Source organism: Mobula hypostoma, chromosome 14, assembly GCF_963921235.1.
Source record: "Mobula hypostoma chromosome 14, sMobHyp1.1, whole genome shotgun sequence".
NCBI lineage: Eukaryota > Metazoa > Chordata > Chondrichthyes > Myliobatiformes > Myliobatidae > Mobula > Mobula hypostoma.
In genome coordinates this window covers 3,182,220-3,198,132 of record NC_086110.1, presented here as the reverse complement: position 1 = coordinate 3,198,132, position 15,913 = coordinate 3,182,220, and the positions used below count along the sequence as shown (strand labels likewise).

General features: G+C 41.4%; 1 protein-coding gene across 1 annotated transcript in view; it reads left to right on the top strand.

Annotated features, from left to right (window-relative positions):
- hydin (HYDIN axonemal central pair apparatus protein) overlaps nt 1-15,913 on the top strand; it is a 977,428-nt gene that overhangs the window by 407,538 nt on the left and 553,977 nt on the right. The window contains exons 21-22 of the mRNA XM_063066586.1: nt 2,534-2,677; nt 9,676-9,819. Coding sequence (XP_062922656.1) covers nt 2,534-2,677; nt 9,676-9,819 — 288 coding nt within the window. The remainder of the gene's footprint in view (nt 1-2,533; nt 2,678-9,675; nt 9,820-15,913) is intronic.

Sequence of the window (15,913 nt, the reverse complement as noted above, 5' to 3'; positions counted from 1 at the left end):
CACCAGGTTCAGGAACAGTTGTTACTCTGCATCCATCTGGCTCCCGAACTAACGTGGATAACTTCCACTATTATTCTGAACTGATTTGACGACCTACAGATTCACCATTCAGAGACTCTTTACAACTCATATTCTCAATTTTATTATTTATTTGCACAGTTTGTTTTCTTTTTACACATTTGTGTTTGTCAGTCTTTGTTCATATAGTTTTTGTAAAATTCTATTGTATTTCATTTTTCCATGAAAATGTCTGCAAGAAAATGAATCTCAATATAGTATATGGTAACATACTGTAGATGTACTTTGATAATAAATTTACTTTGAATTTCTTTCCACTGGGAATAGTGTATGTGTGGTGTCAGGCAGTATTGTATCATTAGCATCACTCCTTTGCTCATTGAGCTGAATAGTTTGTTAACTAAAATAAAATTCCTTCATCTACTAGGTCAGAATTACACATGGAAATAGACTATAGCATTGACATTTATTCAAACCCCAAGTTGTAGTCCTAATCATGTACTTTTTCATATGTTCTCTTCATCTTTATTTCTCCTCATGGCTATTTAAACTTTTCTAAAGATTGGTATGGTGTCCTTTTTGCAGAGCGTAGAACATCAGAGCACAGGAATAAGCTCCTTAGCCCATGATGCCTGTGCTGTCCTTGATTCTGTATATCCCTCTATTCCCTGTCAATTCGTCTGTCTGCATAAATACCTCATAAACATTGTTAATGCATCTACTTCCACTACTTACCCTGACATTGGCTTCCAGGCACCTACTGTGTAATGCAAAACTTATCTCATAAACTTTTAAACTTCCTCCGTCTTACCTTAAATCTATGCCTGCTAGTATTTAACATTTCCAGCCTTGGAGAAAGGCTCTGATCTACCACCTACGTCTCTCATAATAGGATGCCATTAGCTCCAGGGTGTCGGAGTTTGGAGTTCAATTCTGGTGCCGTTGCTAAAAAGTTTCTCCTTGTGACTGTGTGAGTTTCCTCAAGGTTCTCAGGTTTCCTCTCACAGTCCAAAGACGGACCAGTTAGTAGGTAACTGGTCCCATAGTCCAAACTAGTCCCATAGTCCAAACTGGTCCCATAGTCCAAAATCCCGTAGTGCAAAGATGGACCAGTTAGTAGGTAACTGGTCCCATAGTCCAAACTCCCACAGTCCAAAGGCGGACCAGTTAGTAGGCAACTGGTCCCATAGTCCAAACTCCCGTAGTGCGAAGACGGACCAGTTAGTAGGTCATTGGTGATTGTAAATTTTTCTGTCATTCGGCAGGACTTAAATAAGTGAGTGGGTGGTACAGCTCGTTGGAGCAGAAGGGCTTGTTCCATGCTGTATCTGTAAATAAATGAATAAGTAAATGTTATGTACTGTACTTCAACCAGATCACCCCTCAGCTTCCAGTGCTTCAGAGAAAATGATCCAACGTCCAACCTTTCTTTCATTTGGCAACATGCTGATGATCATCGTCTGCATCCTCTCCAAAACTCCCTTAACCATCCTGTAATGCAACAGCAAGAATTGCACACGATTCATTCAGTTGTTTTTGCTTCATAAATTTCTCATAGTCTGGTTTATTTTCCTGACTTGTAATTCCACATTCACTGCAAAATGTCTATTTCTGTCTGCATTTTCCCATTCTTCTTTATTTCAAGCAATCGTAATCTCCCATTGTAACAAAGCAGCAGGATTTTTGAGTATGTATCCTTGGTGAAGTTATGCTGCATTCACTCCGTCACCACCATTACCCTTCCTTTTGTGTGGAATCTAAATCTTTCCAGTCTTCCAACTGTGGGCCTCAGAAGGCCAATAATATATTCTTTAAAATAGGTAGAAAAATGTTATTTGGCTTGCCAGAGTTGAACAGATATTGAATCTGATGATGCCCTTTCAAATATAAACCATGTAATTTGTTCTTAGATTTTGTGTATCTTCACCATTACAAGTCAATCTTTCTTTTCGTTGTACTTCATTGTCACAAAGGATGGCATTGCTTCAAGCTGCTTTTAACACCATCTGAATTAAATCACCAAATTACCCTGGTGATACAGACTGAACAATTCTTATTTTTACCTTTTAACCTCAGTGCCACTTCATATTAACTGATATTAAATCACGACCACTCTGAGATTCTGTCCAATTGTCTGTATACTTCCTTCTGAACCAAGTTATATATCTTACAGATTCGAAATGTGTTCTCCTTTCAATCCTTTTTTGGTCCATCATAGATTGATGATCTGATAGAGAACAGTGTTGGTCTTGGTTAGGTAGTAAAATGTACTTGTGCACCTTCTGGTCAACCACTGAGTGTGTATATGAACCCCAGTAACTATAGTGCAGGAAGAAAGACATATGCCTCTTACATGGGATTATCCTTTGAATGTCCATTGTGTAAATTTTCCATGACTTTGAATCTAAACTTAATGAATTCCAACTGTTTAGCTCCAAGCTGTTTATACATCGAATCACCTTTATGTTTTGCTGATATTTGCACAGTGTCTATGCCATCATTTGATTCCCTGCAGGTTGTCCGTGGTCAGCTGGTGGGCAGCGCTATCATTGGGAAGCAGTTTGGGAAGGAGAAAATAAAAACTGTGAACATCCTCTGTGAATTCATTGGACCAATTCTGGAGTTTTCGTCAAAGCAGTTGAACTTCCGTGTAGACAAGGTAAATGAAATCAAATCATTTACTCTTTGTGCTTTACAAGATAAACAACAATATGAATGAATTAATTCTGAGTTATGTTTAGCCATACCTCCCTGTTTTGCTTTAATCCCCTGTGGACATGATTTTTCGGTGTATTCATAAGCTGAGCTAACAAATTCGTATATCTGCACAGGGAGCCATGCAATCGCCCGAAGAAAGTATTAAAGCAATACCTGAGACATGGCATGGAATTCTGAAGAGTTCAATGCCAAATCAACATCTAACACATTTACATTGCTTTTATTTGAAAGGGAAGCTACACCTCTAATATTTCTGTTCTGAATGCAGTTTCCTTGAGTTACTGTGGAAATCTGAATAATTTCCCACCAGTTCCGAACAATATATTAATGCCCTTCTCAGCTAATCTTCCGTTGGTGTTGCAGCTGATATCCAGTATTTGATTTTTAAGTGTAACAGGCTTCGTGAGTCAGGATAGGTCAAGGCTCTGTTTTAAACTGCAGTGGAAAATGCCATTCAGTCCTTGACCACATTCCACAGTTTAATAGATGAAATTGGATCATCTCTGTTCACCTAGATTTTGTCAATATCCTTTGAATCTCTGATCAATCTCCATTTGAAAATTTCAGTTGTCCTAACTCCTGGTCTTTACCAGGAAGTGACATGCAGTGAAAACAGAAAAAATTGTTATTCAAATTGCTAGTCACGCAAAGCAACTGAATTTAGAGAACTTACAGAAACATGCTTCTCAATTTCCTTCAAAATATTATGGTTTGATGTTAAAATTTTATGAGATAAGAGGTGAGGACCACAGTATCAAGATCAACATGGAGCCTAATAAGCAGCTTTGTCTTTAATATGTCCATCACTGGTGATACTCAGCTTTATACAATATAGGAGCAGAGTTAGGCTATTTGTCCCATTGAATATGCTCTGCCATTACATCATGGCTGATTCAATTTTCCTCTCAGCCCCAGTCTCCTGCCTTCCCCCTGTATCCCTTCATGCCTTGATCAATCAAGAATTTATCAACCTCTGCCTTAAAGACTTGGCCTCCACAGCTGCCTGTGGCAAAGAATTCCAGAGATTCACCACTCTCTGGCTAAAGAAATTTGTCTCCATCTCAGTTCTGAAAGGATGTACCTCTATTCTGAGGCTGTGTCCTCTGGTCTGAGACTCTCCCACCATAGGAAACATCCTCTGCACATCCACTCTATCAAGGCCTTTAACCATTTGATAGGTTTCAGCGAGGTCACCCCGCATTATTCCGAATTATAGTGAATACAGACCCAGAGCCATCAAACGCTCTTCATATGACAAGCCATTCAATCCTGGAATCATTTTTGTAAAACTCCTTTGAACCCTCTCCAGTTTCAGTTCAAGGGGCCCAAACCTGCTCACAAAAATCCAAGTGAGGCCTCACCAGTGCTTTATAAATTCTCAGCGTTACATCCTTGCTTTTATATTCTAGTCCCCTTAAAATGAATTGCCTTTCTCACCACAGACTCACGCACGGTCTGCAAATTATTCTTTAAGGAATCCTGCACAAAGACTCTCAGGCCCCTTTGCCATTAAGTTTTTTGAATTTTCTCTCTATTTAGGAAAGAGTTAACCCTTTCATTTCCTCTACCAAAGTACATGAGCATACACTTCCCTACACTTCATTCCATATGCCACTTCTTTGCCCATTATCTTAATCTTTTTAAGTCCTTCAGTAGCCTCTCTACTTCCTCAAAACTACCTGTCCCTCCACCTATCTTTGTGTCATTTGCAAGCTTTGCAACAAAGCCAACAGTTTCATCATCCAAGTCATTGGCACATAACGTATAAAGAATTAGTCCCAATACAGACTCCTGTGACACACCACTAGTCACCAGCTGCCAACCCGAAAAGTCTCCTTTTATTCCCACTCTCTGCCTCCTGCTAATCAGCCACTGCTTTATCCATGCTAGAATCTTTCCTGTAATGCCATGGGCTCTTAGCTTGCTAAGCAGCCTCATGCGTGCCACTTTTCTGAAAGCTTTCTGAAAATCCAAGTATGCAACATCAACCGATTCTCCTTTGTCTATCCTGCTTGTTATTTCTTCACAGAATTCCAACAGATTTCAGGCAAGATTTTCCCTTGAGGAAACCATGCTGAATACAGCCTACTTTATTATGTGCCTTCATCCTTAATAATTGACTCTGAGGTCAGACTAATTGGCCCATAGTTTCCTTTCTTGTGCCTCTCTCCCTTCTTAAAGATTGGAATAGATTGGAATGACATTTGTTCTTTTCCGGTCTTAAGGAGCCATTCCAGAATCCAGTGATTTTTAAAAGATCATTATCAAATACACTCAATTATACCCTGAGTTAAACTGAACACTTAACAAATAACATTTTATTTGTGTGTTGCAGAATCTGAGGAGGAATCTGAACTTGCAGCTGCAAAGTTGTAAAAACACACAAAGCAAATAGTAGCATAATGTTCAGAGCTCACTGGAAGATCTGTGTAATCAGAACTCCATTGCCTTGCTATAGCTCTTCTAATGCTGGGTCTTGTTCATGCTCTAGCAGATACTGACATGTAGGAATATGTTGATATGATTCATGAGGAAAAGTTTAGAACAGGGGTTCCCAACATGGGGTCCACAGACCACCTCCTTAACTGTTTTGGTCCATGGCATAAAAAAGGTTGGGAACCCCTGGTTTAGAGGGATATGGGCTGAATGCAGGAAAATGGGACTAATCCTGATAAACATTTTGATTGGTATGGACCTGTTGCTGTGCTGTCCAAATCTGTATGGAGTTTGCCATAAGGAGGGCTACAAAATCCAAGTCTAAATCCCCTCTGCTTCACAACGTGAATCCCTAGAGTTTGAAAGAAGGATTCTGACAATGGTGGGATTCTACAACGGTTAGCATTGCTGCCTCACTACTGCAGCAAATCTGACCATGTGGGGTTTGCATGTTCTCCCTGTGACCATATGGGTTTCCCCTTGGGTGCTCCATAGAGAAGCGAGTTAGTTGATGAATTGACTGCTGTAAATGCTGTCTTTGTGTAGGCTCACAGCAAAAAGAATCAAGTGGAAATATACTGGTATGTGTAAGTAAGATTAAGCTTAAAACGTGCAAGGAGACAGGGAGGAGTGCATGAGACTAGTTGGATTGCTCCCCTGGAGCAAGCATGGACTAATCAAGAACATATTATCTCTTTTAGGAATCCAGAGAAGGTATTTGTAACAGCTTGCTCTGTATACTTCATTAGTTAAGTAGTGAGATGCTCATTTTTTCCATCATTCATTTCACCTCCTTCTTCCTTGTCAAGACTACTCATTTACTTTTTTTATCTGAACATGAGTTGTGGGTATTGTAGGCAAGTCAACATTTAATACTTACTTTATATGAAGAGTTAGAAGCCCACAACATTAACTCCATTTCCCTCTCTACAAATGTTGCTGAATATTTCCATCATTTTCTGTTAATATCTCAGATTTACATTATCAATATTTTTTTGCTCTTTAGTTTCTGTTCCGATTGCTAACTACTCTTGAGGAGATGATGTGTGGAGTAGTCATCATAAATAATGCAGTCTTTGTGCTAAAGGCAGAATTTGTGTCATTTCAGAGTCCAGTGAAAGTTATGGTGAAAGTGGTTGGGTCTTGGACATGTTCCAATGAAATCTGGAAACCGTGTTCTAGTAGTGACAGACACAACCATCATCTTTGTACTCAGTGTGGAGAGTTTTAGTCTTCAAATTTGATTACTTCTTTTAACTCAGTTGTTACCTTGATGTTTATGCTGTCACTCTTTATCACTGCTGGAGGCCATGGATGGCTGTGGAGGACAAGTCATTGGACCTATTTAAAGCAGAGGTTGATACATTCTTGGTTAGTAAAGTTGTCAAAGGTTACGGGGGAGTGCAGGAAAATGGGATCTTGGAGGATAATAAATCTGCCACAAAGGAATGGTGGAGCAGACTTGATGGGCTGAATGGCCTATTTCTACTGTTATACGATATGGCGTTATAGAATTCTGCCTTTTATCTGAGTTCAGACCAAGGATATTATGTGGGCTTGAGCAATGTCAGTCTTGTGGAAACTAGCTGATCATGGGCGAGAAAGTAATGATTGATCACACCATCATTGACATCTCCCATCACTGATGACTGAGAGTGGACTAACATGGTAATAATTTTCTTCTCTCCGCTGAAACTGCTTGATCTGTTGATTTTCTCAGAATTCTTTGATTTTATTTGCTGTTTCTAGTGTCCATAGTTTTGTTGGCATTGTGGCTAGTTCAGGAGTACAAGTCTCAAATATCACATCAGGAATGCAGTGAAGTCTAACGACTGCTTGAGCCAATACCCTAATATCAACGATTGATTGAAAACTGATCATTCACCTTGCTCTGCGGATGTATCCATGTAAGGAGGGGTGAGAGGCAGATGGAGGAGCTAGTGATGGGAATAAGAATGGAGGCTGGGGGGTGAGAGACAGAAGGCATTGAAGATTATGGTATCTGATAGGAGAGGAAGGCAGTGCCTTCAAGGGAGGGAGGTGGGTAGGGCAGATGGGAACTGGGGGGGGGGTCAGGTATCAGTGGGAGGAGTGTATAGGTGATAGACAGATAGAAAGGGTGGGGGGGAAGAAACAGGGGTGATGGTGGTTGGGTTGATGTAGGAGGAACTGGATAGATCAGGAGGAGAAAACAATGGGCAGAGGGGGAAAATGTAACTGGAAGTTGGAAGTTGGAAAATTCAATGTTCATACTGTCCAATTGTAGACTACCCAGGTTCAATATGAGGTGTTGTTCCTCTAGTTTGAATTTACGAAGAGAGTGATCCCTGTGGAAAGCAGAAAGGAATGTTGGAGGTGGGTGTGGCTAGTGTAGGGTGTATACCCATGCTAGTCTCAGTACTTCTTCCAAATGCTGCTCAACTCAATGGAGAACTCATTCATTGGGTTAAGAGCAAGAGAATGTGAAAGCAGTGAATGATTAGGATAGTGGGTGGGGTACCAATTTTGTACTGGGTATTATCATCATCTCAAATATATGTTGAACTAGGCCTGTACTCCAGACTTGGTGTAAAGCTTTGAAATATCAGGTTGTGAGTTAGTTTTCATAGCAATTCAACCAACTGGCATTTGTTTTGATCTGCTTGGTTAAGTATGTACATTTCCACTAACTTCTCCTTCATTCCTCTAGTTATTCTATTTCATATTCTGCCTGTTGTGGGTCATTATCTTTTTTTTTAATTTTATTTTTATTTGGATAAGGAGTTCACAATTATCATGTACTTTTTTCACACATATAACCTTTTCCATTTTTTATATGTATAAAACTACAATTATTTATACATTCTTAAGTACACATTGAGATGATATAAAATCAAAATAAACATTTAAATAGATAATTATGTACTGTGGTAAATCTAACCTATTAGGCTAAGTAATGAAATTAGTTGTTAAGAAAAATGGTAATAATAGTTTCCATACAACCCTTCTGGACCATTTCCAGTGGTCCAAAATGTTGCATACAAGCCTATATACCAACCATTGTAGGTGTTTATATCCCAATTTGTTCGTGCTTGTTCCTGCCCGCAGACATAATTATCCAATCCCTATGTACTTATTTACTTAATTTTTTCATTTTTTTTTATCCCTTTCCCAAATCTTTCCCTTTACTTGTGTTAATTCTCTATTTTCCAAAAAAAAAACAAACATTATCTAACAATATCCAAATTATTTTGAATTCAGTCCAAATTGTATTCTTTAGCAGCCTGCTTCTGGTGCAACCCTGACCTTGTAATTAAACATCCATTATTTGATGAAGTGTCTAAGATCCAGAAATCCATCATTCACACAGGACTAAAACATCATTAACAACCTACTTCTTTTAGGAAAATAGAGTCAAGTTCAATGGTGTCATTTCTTACAGATGCAGCATAGGAAGCATGCTATCCCAATTCATTGTGGCTTGGTATGGCAGTGGCCCTGCCTGAGACTACAGGATGTGGTGGCGGAGTCCATCATGCAAACCAGCTTCTCCTCCATTGATTCTGTCTACATCTCCCCCACTTTAGCAAAACAACAGATCAAGGTTGCCTTCTCCCCCACACCTATGTCTTTTTAATGGACCCGTTACATGACAAAAATCATGGTCCTTGCTCCTATTTTGTCTTCCTGTACTGCACTTTGATCATAAATTTACTTTGAACTTTGAGCTGTAACACTATATTCTGCATTCTGTTATTGCTTTTCCCTTTGTACCACTCAGTGTGCTGTTTGGTAATTCCTCTTCTGTGCACAGACTTCCTGAAGGACAGTGTGGGCAGGGGGCAGGTTCCTGTGCAATGGCCACTGATGGGATAGTATCTGTGAGATATCCTGGGAAACTGTAAGGTTTCTCTGGAATCTATCTGTAAGGAAACAGGTGTTTTCATGGAACTTATGAGAACCCAGCCAAACACCCTCCAAGGTGTATATACAAAGGTCACCTTCATTGAGTACGGGTCTCCCCTTTGCTGGCAGAAGTTTCCTTGACCACTGCAATGTAGCAATGAGTGTCCGTGTCATTGTATACATCTCAGCTGGGTAGTCTGCGAGGACCCCGAGGCAGGGTTTCTGAGTGATCTTGATTCTGAGAGCAGTGCAGGCATTTTTGTTTTACTGATCATGAAGTGTATTGTGAGAGGAGCCTTTCAGCAGAATGATAATTCTTGAAGTATTTTTGATAACTGTCACAATCCGATGTAAATTTTTACACTCTGCAGCTTTTCAATCAATGTTCCTCAGCCAGCTTGTCATCAAGTGGTAACATTATTGAATTGCCTGTATGTGACTAGAAGATATTACAATAATGGAGAGGGAGGGGACAACAGAATGATTTGAAAACAAGAATATTCATTGTAAATTAAAATATTGCATACCTCAGGATCAGTGCAGGTTAGCTGTGACTTTATTTGAACAACTATTGACAGTTTGTAAGCCAAAATACTGACTGACTCTCGATCTCTGTAGCTCCAGCATGAGCAGCTTGGTCCTCAGTACAAGTCTCTTGCTTTGAAGAATGTCTCTCCATTGCCGCTGACCCTGAATCTCAGCACAAGTGGACCATTCACAGTTGTGGAGAAACAGAATGAAGAGGCACCGGTCACTTCAAAGGTAGAGTAACATTTGTGTTTTACTGTTTAACATCACAATATCTATTGCAGACAGTGAAGACAATATGATAGAAGTTGACTCCAAACGTGAAGAACCAGCTCGAGTCTAAACCTATTACCCTTCTGCCCATCTCTGAACCGATCACCATCACCCTCCACCTCAACCAATCTTCCTCTGTTCTTTATCTCTACCTTCCCATTCCTCTACCCCACTTGGCTTCATCTGCTAAATTTAGTTTTCTACATCTGTCTCCACGTATCTGTTCATGAGGTTCCCCTCACCTCTCCTCCATCTGCCCAATATGCCCTGATAACCACATTCTATCTATCACATGCCAGCCGCTGTCCACCCCTCCCCATCACTGCTCACCTCATCCCCTCAGCCCCCTCCATTTTAACTTCATCAGTCCACAGGACTTCTTTCCAAAATGCATCAGACTTGTTTAGATGTTCCATTGAACCTTTTGAATAGAACTTTTTGGCCACAATGAGCAAAGGTATGTTTGGAGAAAAAAGGGTGCAGAATTTCATGAAAAGAACACCTCTCCAACTGTTAAGCACGGGGGTGGATCGATCATGCTTTGGGCTTGTGTTGCAGCCAGTGGCACAGGGAACATTTACTGGTAGAGGGCAGAGTGAATTCAATTAAATACCAGCAAATTCTGGAAGCAAACATCACACTGTCTGTAAAAAAAGCTGAAGATGAGAAGAGGATGGCTTCTACAACAGGATAATGATCCTAAACACACCTCAAAATCCAAAATGGCCTACCTGAAGAGGCACAAGCTGAAGGTTTTGCCATGGTCCTCACAGTCCTCCGACCTAAACATCATCAAGAATCTGTGGATAGATCTCAAAAGAGCAGTCCAAGAATCTCACAGAACTAGAAGCCTTTTGCAAGGAAGAATGGGCAAAAATCCCCCAAACAAGAATTGAAAGACTCTTAGCTGGCTACAAAAAGCGTTTACAAGCTGTGGTACTTACCAAAGGGGGTGTTACTAAGTACTGACCATGCAGGGTGCCCAAACTTTTGCTTCGGGCCCTTTTCGTTTTTCGTTATTTTGAAACTGTAAAAGATGGAAATAAAAAAGTTTTCTTGCTTAAAATTTTAAAGAAATGTGTCATCTTTAACTTTTATGCCTTTTAGAAATCAGTTCATCTTTTACTCACTTAGCTATTCACAGTAACAGAAATTTTGACCAGGGGCGCCCAAACTTTTGAATGCCACTGTACATGTCACCATATACAACCCTGTGCTTAACTTTCTTGCAGATATACTCAACAAATTTATAGAATAAATACCATAACAGAATCAGTGAAAGACTGCATCAACTTGGCCGTTTCACCAATATGCAAAAGGCAACAATAATAATAATGAATAAATAAGCAATAAATATCAAGAACATGAGATGGAGTCAATAGACAACAGACAATAGGTGCAGGAGTAGACCATTCGGCCCTTCGAGCTAGCTCCGCCATTCACTGTGATCATGGCTGATCATCCACAATCAGTATCCAGTTACCTGCCTTATCCCCATAAGCTTTGATTCCGCTATCTTTAAGAGCTTTATCCATCTCTTTCTTGAAAACATCCAGAGACTTGGCCTCCACTGCCTTCTGGGGCATAGCATTCCACATATCCACCATTCTCTGGGTGAAAAAGTTTTTCCTCAACTCCGTTCTAAATGGCCTACCCCTTATTCTTAAACTGTGGCCTCTGGTTCTGGACTTACCTATCAACGGGAACATGCTTCCTGCCTCCAGTGTGCCCAATCCCTTAATAATCTTATATGTTTCAATAAGATCCCCTCTCAGCCTTCTAAATTCCAGAGTATACACGCCCAGTCGCTCCAATCTTTCGACATATGACAGTCCCGCCATCCTGGGAATTAACCTTGTGAACCTACGCTGCACTCCCTCAATAGCAAGAATGTCCTTCCTCAAATTTGGAGACCAAAACTGCACACAGTACTCCAGGTGTGGTCTCACCAGGGCCCTGTACAGCTGCAGAAGGACCTCTTCGCTCCTATACTCAGTTCTCCTTGTTATGAAGGCCAACATGCCATTAGCTTTCTTCACAGCCTGCTGTACCTGCATGTTTGCTTTCAGTGACTAATGTACAACAACACCTAGATCTCGTTGTACTTCCCCTTTTCCTAACTTAACTCCATTTAGATAATAATCTGCCTTCCTGTTCTTACCACCAAAGTGGATAACCTCTCATTTATCCACATTAAACTGCATCTGCCATGCATCTGCCCACTCACCCAGCCTGTCCAAATCACCCTGCATTCTCATTACATCCTCCTCACATTTCACACTGCCACCTAGCTTTGTGTCGTCTGCAAATTTGCTAATGTTACTTTTAATCCCTTCATCTAAATCATTAATGTATATTGTAAGCAGCTGCGGTCCCAGCACTGAACCTTGCGGTACCCCCCTGGTCACCGCCTGCCATTCCGAAAGGGACCCGTTAATCGCTATACTCTTTGTTTTCTGTCAGCAAGCCAATTTTCAATTCATGTCAGTACTCTGCCCCCAATACCATGTGCCCTAATTTTGCCCACTAATCTCCTATGTGGGACTTCTGAAAGGCTTTCTGAAAGCCAGGTACACTACATCCACTGGCTCTCCCTTGTCCATTTCCATAGTTACATCCTCAAAAAATTCCAGAAGATTAGTCGAGCATGATTTCCCCTTCGTAAATCCATGCTGACTTGGACCTATCCTGTTACTGCCATCCAAATGTGTCATAATTTCATCTTTTATAATTGACTCTAGCATCTTTCCCACCACTGACGTCAGGCTAACCGGTCTATGATTCCCTGTTTTCTCTGTCCCTCCTTTCTTGAAAAGTGGGACAACATTAGCCACCTTCCAATCCACAGGAACTGATCCTGAATCTATAGAACATTGGAAAATGATTACCAATGCGTCCACGATTTCTAAAGCCACCTCCTTAAGTACACTGGGATGCAGACCATCAGGTCCCGGGGACTTATCAGCCTTCAGACCCAACAGCCTATCCAATACCATTTCCTGCCTAATATAAATTTCCTTTAATTCATCCATTACCCTAGGTCCTTTGGCCACTATTACATCTGGGAGATTGTTTGTGTCTTCCCTAGTGAAGACAGATCCAAAGTACCTGTTCAACTCGTCTGCCATTTCCTTGTTCCCCATAATAAATTCACCCGCTTCTGTCTTCAAGGGCCCAATTTTGGTCTTAACTATTTTTTTCCTTTTCACATACCTAAAGAAGCTTTTACTATCCTCCTTTATATTCTTGGCTAGTTTACCTTTGTACCTCATTTTTTCTCTGCGTATTACCTTTTTAGTTATCTTCTGTTGCTCGTTAAAAGTTTCCCAATCCTTCGGCTTCCCACTCATCTTTGCTATGTTATACTTCTTCTCTTTTATTTTTATACTGTCCTTTACTTCCCTTGTCAGCCACGGCCTCCCCTTACTCCCCCGAGGATCTTTCTTCCTCTTTGGAATGAACTGATCCTGCACCTTCTGCATTATTCCTGGAAATACCTGCCATTGTTGTTCCAATGTCATCCCTGCTAGGGTATTGTTCCATTGAACTTTGTCCAGCTCCTCCCTCATAGCACCATAGTTCCCTTTGTTCAACTGTAATACTGACACTTCCGATTTTCCCTTCTCCCTCTCAAATTGTAGATTGAAACTTATTATATTATGATCACTACCTCCTAATGGCTCCTTTACCTCGAGGTCCCTGATCAAATCCAGTTCATTGAACAACACTAAATCCAGAATTGCCTGGTAGGCTCCAGTACAAGCTGTTCTAAGAATCCATCTCGGAGGGACTCCACAAACTCCCTTTCTTGGGGTCCAGCACCAACCTGATTCCTCCAGTCTACCTGCATGGTGAAATCCCCCATAGCAACTGTAGCATTACCTTTGCGACATGCCAATCTTAACTCTTGATTCAACTTGCACCCTACATCCAGACTACTGTTTGGGAGCCCGTAGATAACTCCCATTAGGGTCTTTCTACCCTTAGAATTTCTTAGTTCTATCCATACTGACTCTACGTCTCCTGATTCTATGTCCCCCCCTCGCAAGGGACTGAATATCATTCCTCACCAACAGAGCCACCCTGCCCCCTCTACCCATCAGTCTGTCCTTTCGATAGGATGTATACTCTTGAATATTCATTTCCCAGGCCCTGTCCACTTGAAGCCATGTCTCTGTTATTCCCACAACATCATACTTACCAATTTCCAACTGTGCTTCAAGCTCATCCACTTTATTTCTTATACTCCGTGCATTCATATACAATACTTTTAATTCATTACTCCCCTCACCTCCCATATCAATTCCTATTTCACTTGGCCATACTGTACAATCCCTTCTTGAGCTTTCTGCTCCGTTGACTCTGTTGTCTTTCTTAACTTTTCTTATTCTCATTTTCCCTTTAACTCCATCCTTATATTTCCAGTTCGTCCCCTCCCTACCCCCCCGCTACTTAGTTTAAACACACCCGTGTTGCAGAGGCAAACCTGCCTGCCAGAATGCTGGTGCCCCCCACCTATTAAGGCGCAACCCGTCCCTTTTGTACAATTCATCCTTACCACAAAACATACCCCAGTGCTCCAAGAATGTAAATCCTTGCTTCCTGCACCAGTTCTTCAACCACACATTCAGATCCATTATCTCCCTGTTCCTGCCCTCCCCAACTCGAGGAACTGGAAGCAAACTGGAGCTAACCACCCTGGAAGTCCTGCTTTTCAGCCTTCTTCCGAGTTCTCTGAATTTACTCTGTAGAATGTCTTTCTTCTTCTTCCCCACGTCATTTGTGCCGACATGCACCACCACATCCGGATGGTCACCTTCACTCTTGAGGATTCCCCGCACCTGGTCCGTGACATCCTGGATCCTGGCACCATGGAGGCAACACACCATCCTTAAATCTTGCCTGTCGCCACAGAAACTCCTTTCTGTACCTCTCACTATGGAGTCCCCTACTACCACAGCTCTGCCTGACGTCTGTCTCCCCGGCTTTGCTTCAGAGCCAATTTTCGACTCGCAGACCTGACCGCCTCTCAGACTGGCACTGTCTTCTGTCCGGACAGCTTCCAAGAGGGTGAACCTATTTACGAGAGGTACATCCCCCGGGGTCTCCGGTACTTCAAGCTTCCTTTCCTTCCTCATTGTCTCCCCCCTTCTCTCTTCCGGTATCCTCGGTGTAACGACCTCGCTGTAGGTCCTGTCCAGAAAACTCTCGTTTTCCCGGATGAGCCTGAGGTCCTTGAAAGTGAGACCATTGGTGTGGGAACATTTCAATGATGGGGCAAGTGAAGTTGAGCGTTATCCATTCTCGTTCAAGAGTCTGATGGTTGAGGAGTAATAACTGTTCTTGAACCTGGTTTTGTGTGTCCTGAGCCTCCTGCACCTTCTTGCTGGTGGCAATAGCAAGAAAAGAGCATGTCCTGGGTGGTGGAGGTCCCTGATGATGGAATGTAAGATGAGTGTAAGAGTGGAGATGAAGCCTAGTTCTCACAATGAAGACACTCCCCAGCATACTGTCTCCTTACCAACATATCGAATAGAATAGATTAAGAGCAGATGCAGCTGCTCAAAGCTGGAAACTAGACTTGAGCTGCCTTAGAATTACCAATTCATAACTTTGGTGCTGATGATATCTCACATTTTACTTTTACTATTAATCTGAGTGACAAACCCCACTTCAATGAGAGATATAGAACATCATATGGGAGGGCTGTCTGAGTGGTGACAAGGTATTCTTGACTCGAGGGTGCATAATAATGTAAGGAGTGGAGAAGAACTTGTGCCACCTAAGTACCAGGAAATGACCATCTCTAACAGTAGTGTCTGGCCACCACCACTTGACGTTTTACAGCATTACAACTATTTAATATTTATGGGTGGGGTGGTGTCACATTTAGCTAGAAACTTAACATTTAGGCCAGGCGTATGTATGTTTTGTCTATGTGATTATTTTGAGACTGTGTGTTTTGTAGCAATTGATCTTCCATGGCTTATCAGTTTTGCTAATAACAATCAGTTAAGATTAGAATTGGAATGAGTGCAGCTTCAACCTCATTGGA